Genomic DNA, 7,861 nt, shown 5'->3' on the forward strand with positions numbered 1-7,861 from the left:
CAATGGCTGGCAACATTTCAATTTCTTCCTAATAAATCGCTCACTCACGCCTTCGAGCCTCTCTAAACAGGACTCGTAGACTGTAAACGACTACTGTTCTATAGAAACTTGCGCACGACTCGCATATCTGATGCAGCGTATGGGCACCAGCATTCAGTTCTTAGTACCGCGTATAGCCGTGATCGACAAACTTATTTAGTCACATCCAGCGGCCATGAAGAAAGGACATAAGCACATACTAAAGCGCATGCTCACGATCTGATCGTTGCACGACTTGAATTACGAGCCAACGTGGCCAACGCATTTGCCGCCGTCCAAACTTCCGGTTTCGGTGCTACCTTCAAGGTAAGAAACACGAACAGCCGATTAGCAGGCCCCCAAAGCTTGCCGTGTTCTAATTCTAATGTTCTAATGCCGGCTAATTCATGCTTCTACGAATGTATACGTGTGTGATTTGTAAATGTGAATGTGCTATTGGTCCCCAAAACTTGTTGGCCGGGCTGTATAAACCTTCGCATTTCGAACAATTCGAATTTAAGAATCTAACGTTTGGTCCTGCTTACACAGTGCGTTGGGCATGTTGGTACCAGCGGTACCAGCGCTGTGTACAGGGTCTGTTTTCATTGCCGACTAGCGGTGGTACCGCATCACGGTACTACTTAACCGAAATCACAGAACATGGGCCCGAGATCGCGGCCGGGAATTGAGCACCATCTGACGCAGGCAGGTCGCCACGTTCACTGAGAGACTGCTTCTGCCAGGATTCTTTCCATACATGCTGCCTCTAACGTGCGCAGGTAATTTGAGGGCTGCTGAGAAATTTTGTCTGCACTTCTATAACTTGCTTTTATTCATCATAACGTCCTACGAAATCCAGCATATCTGAGGCCTCCTTACACATTCTTTCGTTTTGTTTTCTTTCATAGAATGTATGCTGTGCCAGCAGTGTAGGGGCTTTATCGTATCGCTGCTTCCATCACTTCTGTTGACTTTACCGCGCAGCAGTAGCTGAAGATAAGAAACAAAACCAACGAAAGAAAAAAAAATGATGCGTGTTGACAACGTTTGCATACTGTGCTTATTCCTTGATCAATAAGCAACTTTTTACTGATGTCTCAAACTAAAGTAGAAAGCTGCGAGTGACTCAACACTATCGACCACACAACGCACACACTTCGCTCGGTGTTCCTCGAGTTTTTCTTATGAAACGGCCGCTGTGTTTTCTTCGCGTCGAGTGGTTGATTCTCGCGGTCCCTGCAAACGAGTTCGTATGCGTACAGACTTTTCGACGTTATCTGGGCACATATTTCTTTTTTTTTCTTATCGGCCTACATGTTTATCTTTCGCAGGAGTTACGACATGCCATTTTTCATTTCCTTCCTAGGCCCCCGTTATCAACCCGGCCGCTCCCGAACCTCTCTTGGCATGTTGGCCAAAGCGTGCGTAACGTTGGCAAGAAATCGCTTTAGTTCGAGAAATGTGTGCCGCTACGGAAACGCAACTGTTAAACATTTTCAGCAATATACGTCCGTAAGAAAAATCAAATAATACGTATCCTGTCGACCAACATTACTTCCAACGCACTACGTAAAGACGGTATCACGTGTCAAATTCAATATCACTGGTTTGTCGGCGCCACCCAATTTGTCGTTTGCGTTGAATAGCGGAAGACATACCGTACAAATTCATATTGAATACGCCCATTACTTTTTCCTAATTACTGACGAAAGTGACAATGTTCTTCCTAGAATGTAACTGTTTGATTCAGAAACAGGCCATATGTACTGCTCAAACACGGTATAATGCCTAACAGAGTATTACTTTGTCGGCATGACACACAATATATTGTTGGCGTGCAATAACGGAAAATATACCGCACCAATTCATGAGGTATATTAAAAAGGATATGTCCATTATTTGCTTTCAATTACTGAACAATGAAAGTGATCAACAAAAAAAAAAAAAAAAAACAACGACAACAACTTTGCACACTGAACTGTAATCACGTTTAGTATGTCTGAAGACGCCGGTGAAAGTAAGTCTCGTATTTGCTCGGTGCCAGTCATGTGAACAGGCACACGCAGAACGCGTTCTGAAACCGAGTGAAACGTAGCACGTCACAATTGAAGCACTACAAAAAAAAAATTCTGTAGTCCCTTGTTTTGTCAACATGCTAGAAACATGTTTTGTCAGCATGGTTTGCATAAGCTATATACAGCCTACTTACACGGAACTTTTTCTTTTTCAACGGAACAGCTGAACTTAACGAAGCAATTGAGACTTGGTGCGACTGGTATGCAAATTAGGTGAACCAAGTTTTTAGCAATTTAAAAGGACTACTTATGGTGGCAGTTATAGTTGCGTTCTGCTCTTACTGACTCGGGTCTCCTTTGCGGATACCGACTATAGCCTGTGTTGAAAACAAGGATTAGATATTGATGAGTATTGAAAACTGAAACTGAAACTGCTGAAAAAAACTCTTTTCCGAACATATTAATTTTTGCATGACTTCCACCATGCATGGCAAATGTAGCGCACACGAAACAACCTCAAAGGTCAAAATTGCCGCTCCACTCTGTAGCGCAATGTAAGTTCAGTTTCTGTCACTCTACTTTTCTTTTTTTAGCAATTGAATCGTTTTGTTTGTGTTGCTCAGCACACATATCGTGAGAGCACAAATCCCGCACCGATCACGAGTTAAAACGTTCTACGCAATATTACTACCCATTATTTCTAAAAGTGCCGAACCGCTGTTTATCCGTTGTTTGCGAGTTTCATAACGTTCGCACTAAACTCGAGTTGAAAGCTCCTGCCCGAAAGGTTTTTGTGGCTATGAATTCCCTGATATCAGAAATTGATGATACGGTAAATGTTATGAAATAGCGTGGCGCCAATAAACACGATTTAAGAAACAGCACTGTAAGCCACATTTTGTCCACCAGCGCACAAAATACCTCTTGCACCGCTCTCCGCACATCCTTTCCCAGCGTATACAGTTTAGTTCAAGCTCAACATCAACGTCATTGCAGATATTTACAACTGTTCCCAGGGAAAGCCAAGTACACGAAGAGGAGATAAAAGGCGTAGCGACCGGAGAAACATATAAAAAGTAAGAATAAAAGAAGGCTTTGTCGGATCTACCAACGTCCTACTAACGATTTACATACTGAGGCCCTACTAACGATCTGCTAACGATCTACTCACGCCCACAGTTAAGAAAGAGAGCTTGCGTCTGAATTCTGTTCTAGTTGGCTGGTGCCAATGTTTATATATTTACACGTGGTTGCTCATCTTGTGTACTTAATACGTCTGGTTCTCTGGGTTCTGATATACTTTTCCGTCGTAACACTTGATATCGATTATCGATTATGTAACTCTGACAGAGCGATTGCGCAGTTTAAGTGCCTAGGTAGTTTGAGCTTTTCGTCTCGACTAACGACGCAAATGGTGAACATTCAAAGGGAGATAAAGTGCCATACAGGAGCGTCAGTGCTTTTCAGGCCATGTGTGATGTCATTGCACTATTTGCGTTGACGCCATATATTTCTTGTTCTCACTCCTTTGATTGCCTTGTGCACAATGTATTACCTTAACGAATTGCAGCTTTTTTTTTTTAAGTTGTACAGACTGCGTAATTCATGTGCTTATGCGGTTCTGTTATAGGCGTTGTCGTTCTTCCGGGCTTGGGCTGTGCAATCCTAATCCTCCTAAATGAATACTAAAATGCATCCTAATTCCTGCGTGCAATAAATGTGGTGCTCGTATATTCATCTGTTCCATTTGTATTACTTACATAATTATTAATACTTCGTTGATCGTAACTATAGCCTGAGGCAAAAAATACAGATACTGCGTTGCTGCAAAGAGATCGCACCATAATGTGAAACGATAAGAATAAATTGAAAATGTGAAATGATGAAATTAACTTCAATTGAATCGACACCTTGTACCTGATGAAATACCGTATTCGCGTGTACGTTCCTCCAACATTTTCGCCTAGTCGCCTTTCGGAAACGCCGGTTTAATTCGATGAGAAAAAAAAAAAGAAAGAAAGAAGAGAAGCCTACAACTCGCGTAAAATGCTAATGAAGGAAAAAAAGAAAAAGTAAGCACACGTCTCGTAGTTGAGGAGAAGCCCACCTTCCGGGATGCATGCCTCCGTGGCGTGTGTCCCTGTAGCCGCGTCCGTCCCAGGGAGAGCGGCGTCGCGGGAAGCTCAAGAGGCCGCGGAGGCGGCGCGTCAGAAGCGGTGACTACGGAGGGAAGGAACGACGTTCATCCGGTATCGGCCGTCGCCGTGCATTCTCTGGCGAAGCGCACCACGCCGTCTCGCCGCCGCGTCGTCGTCGTCGCGCACAACACCGCGCCCGCGAGCCGCAACGCGAACGGCGTCATCAGAGAGCGGTGGTGAAAGGCGCGCGCGCACGCGCACTTTCCCCTCTCCCCCACCCCGCCGACTCTCTCCTCCCAACCTTCGTCATCGCTAGCCCCACTAGCCGCTCCTCGCTTTCACTTTCCTCCGCTTCCGAAGCGCGTTGGCTCCCGTCGAAGCGAGAGTTGGAGAAGCGGAAGGTGCCCCACGGGTGAAGTTCGACTACCCTCCCCAACACCCCTCTCCCCCCTTCTTTTCGAGGCTATCTCCCCTTAATCCCATCTATCTCCTTCCCCTTGCCTGACTCCTCCGCGTTCTCTCTCTCTCTCTCTCTCTCTCTCTCTTGAGTTTCAACTTTCGGAAGCATGTCGTCCCGGCCGAGACTTTCTTGTCGTCGGCGCAATCGAGCAGAGCGGTCGACGACAGCGGCAGTGCCGGGGCTCACCTGGTTTGGCGACGACTGCGCGGCGGCCCCGCTTCAAAGCAGGCGCATCTGATAGCCGCCGTGTCACGTTCGCGGTCAGCACTGGTGCGTTGACGCTAAATCCGTACGCGTAATCCGATAGGGCCCGCTTTGAGACTGGAGCGCGCGAGTAGACCTGGACTGGGGACACTCGCGCGCGCGGTTCGCCGGAGCGGACGCGACTGCACGTGAAACGTTCTCGGCTCTATTCAAAGAGGTTCGCTATGCCCCGTCGATTTACAGACGTCCGCGCCCTCGAATGCCGCCGACTCGCGTTGAAAGGCGAACGGATGTGGCTGTCTGCCTCAAGCGCAGGTTTGGAGTCGCGGCGCGCTTGCAGGATGCGGATGAGGCTGCACCTGACGTTTGAATAACTACCGGCGTAAACGCACCTGCCAGTGAGGTAGAGAACATTTCTCGCAACAGTTTGCACGTGTTTGTTTCCGGTATCAGGCGCAACTTGGACGACGAGAACGATATCACGGGCAGGGATAAACAGGCCATCCTTGGTTTTCCAGAAAATAATATAAATACTCATCTGCAGAGCGTCAGAGATAAGCTCTTTATTCGCTCTTTCTCTTCCTTTGTAGAGATCGTTGTAGAGATGGAATCATATTACGACAGCTATGCAGCGCATTGAACGCTGACAACAGAAACGTGTGTTTCACCTTTTTATTTTTCCTGTTCTGGGCGCTTCAAACTTTTCGTACCAGCCCACCGCTTTGCTTTGGATGAACTTAGATGTAAGCGACGAAACGTCGACCACGAGAAGGCATAGATGTTTGCCGGCGTGCATAAGACTGCTGATATGTCTAGTGAATAATCTTCGAAGCAAGGCAGCAGGATCATTTCTGTAGTTTCTTTGTCACTCATTCATAGTTTCTCGTCCACCTCGAGCTCGTCTCTCTCTGTCCCTTTATATCCCCCTCCTTGACTCACACATTCACTCACTCCCTCACTCACTGACACCTAGAAGTAATTGGCATCTGAAAGGAGTCTTTATGGGAAGAGCACGGATACATTCGAGACATTTTAATGTGTCAACACCTGGATTTCGGAGCAATATTGTTACGCGAAGGAGCCGGGAAAACTGTGGGACGACGCGGCGGCTTTTGGCTACCTCGAAGCGGCGGCATTCTTTGACGATGGCGTCGACAGTAGAAACGTCGTTATAGACGAGCAAATTGAAGGCGTCGTCCGCGATGCCTTTTAGGATATGGCCTACCTTGTCAACCTCGGTCATGTGCTCGTCGACTTTCCGGCAAAGCGCGAGCACTTCCTGTATGTAGGAAACATATACGATTCTGTCGACGACTGGACACGGGTAGCAATCTCTTTTCGCGCAGCCTGTTGGCGACCTGACGGGTTGCCAAATAGGTCGCGAAGCCTCTCTTTGAAAATGTCCCAGCTGGATAGCTCAACCTCATGGGTGCGAAACCAGACACGCGTTGTCCCGTCCAGATAAAAGATCACATTGGCAAGCATGATGGTGGGGTCCCAGTGGTGGCTTCGGCTAACACGCTCATACATGCTGAGCCAGTCGTCGACGTCAACGCCATTTTGGGCGGAGAATGTCCCAAGATCACGGAGACTAGGAACCGTAACGTACGTTGTGGTTGGCGCCGCAGGTGTAGGTGGCGACGGGGTGTTTCCATCGGAAGCCATGGCTGAGAAGACGACGGTGCGGCCGCTTCGGAGCTCCGTGGAGAGGACGGGGAACGTTCCACCTCCACCACAATGTTACGCGAAGGACGAGTCAATAAGGCGAGCAACTATTTACAGGTTATATTTACAACAGAGGTTGCAGCGCTGACCGGTTAGATTCACAGCGCGAGCCCAGCTCGTTCTTCCTCTTCTTTTCTCGAGTGATGGTGCCCGCGCGCCTCGTTCAAACAATCAAATACCACAAGCGTGTAGCAATATAAAGGGAGTTTAAGGCAGATGAAGACAATATGTAATAACGATGATATCAATACAGTAAAGACAATCATGCAAGAGGATTAAAAGGATAACCTTGTTAAGAGAGAAGTGTAGAAAGAATCTGGCTGATGGCCTGTTACCATAAATATTCTGAATTTCACTCAAGAGCTACCGCAGTTATGTAACGTTACATGAAAAATGTCACAGTTTCGCATTAAGGGCGAAGCAATGAATGCGATAGCAACACAGCAATGTCATACGAAGTAAAATGAGCGGCTTTGGTAGCAATATGAATTGTAGTAAACATGAGCTGATTAAGTAAGCATGGTGTGCTGCGGCGTAAGTAGACCGACATGAAGAGAGACTCGATGACCACGAGAAGGCGCGTGTGACACGGTGGTGTTGATGAGAAGCGCTTCCCGTGGGCAGCGCGTGCGAAGGGACACACCTGTAGCGCTGCACTGCCGGTCCGGGCAGCATTGCATGTGTAGCGTGCGTTGGAATATGTGGCCCGACTATTACTACCTGAATGAACAAGCGTGGTGTGAGCGCGCACAAACAAACATGAACAGATCGCACTGAATGACTGCAGACAACGACTGTCAAAACGCTGGCAGCAAGCGCATACGCCGCAGCGGGCGAAGGTACGTGCGGTCTATGGCTTCAACGGAAACTGAGCGACGAATGCACGGCGCATAAAGGTCAGAGCCGTGTGGAGATAAGAGACGGTGCGGGCGAGCGACGAGCGCGGTTGTTGGCAGAGTAGAAGTGCGCCCCCCCCCCCCCCCCCCGCTCCCTCCGGCGCTGGCTTCCCGCTTCTTTGCTTGCGCGTGGGAGATTGAGTGCGTTCGCTCTCCGTGATAGCGCGCGTCCCCGCACGCTTCCGCTCGGGCATACGGCGCGCGGCGAAGATTTTATCTATACGGAACCGCACGGCGACGGCGACGACGACGGCGACGCCGACGGCAGAAATACGGTTGAAGTGTCCATATAATTGCTATCGCAATAAAAGTAGAAACACAGTCGTTCTGTTACCCAATATAAGTGCGCACGTAAATGAGGTTAGGTTTTGCATGCACCGGTAGCTCAGTCGGCTAAGGCGTTGC

General features: G+C 48.2%; 1 protein-coding gene across 1 annotated transcript in view; it reads right to left on the reverse strand.

Annotated features, from left to right (window-relative positions):
• LOC119446575 (neprilysin-4-like) overlaps positions 1–4,365 on the reverse strand; it is a 70,757-nt gene extending 66,392 nt beyond the window's left edge. Inside the window, exon 1 of the mRNA XM_037711044.2 lies at positions 4,141–4,365. Within this exon, the coding sequence (XP_037566972.1) occupies positions 4,141–4,154 (14 nt within the window). The 5' untranslated portion in view covers positions 4,155–4,365. The remainder of the gene's footprint in view (positions 1–4,140) is intronic.
• Positions 4,366–7,861: the final 3,496 nt, after the last annotated feature.

The sequence above is a fragment of the Dermacentor silvarum genome, chromosome 3, assembly GCF_013339745.2.
Source record: "Dermacentor silvarum isolate Dsil-2018 chromosome 3, BIME_Dsil_1.4, whole genome shotgun sequence".
Taxonomy (NCBI): Eukaryota; Metazoa; Arthropoda; class Arachnida; order Ixodida; family Ixodidae; genus Dermacentor; species Dermacentor silvarum.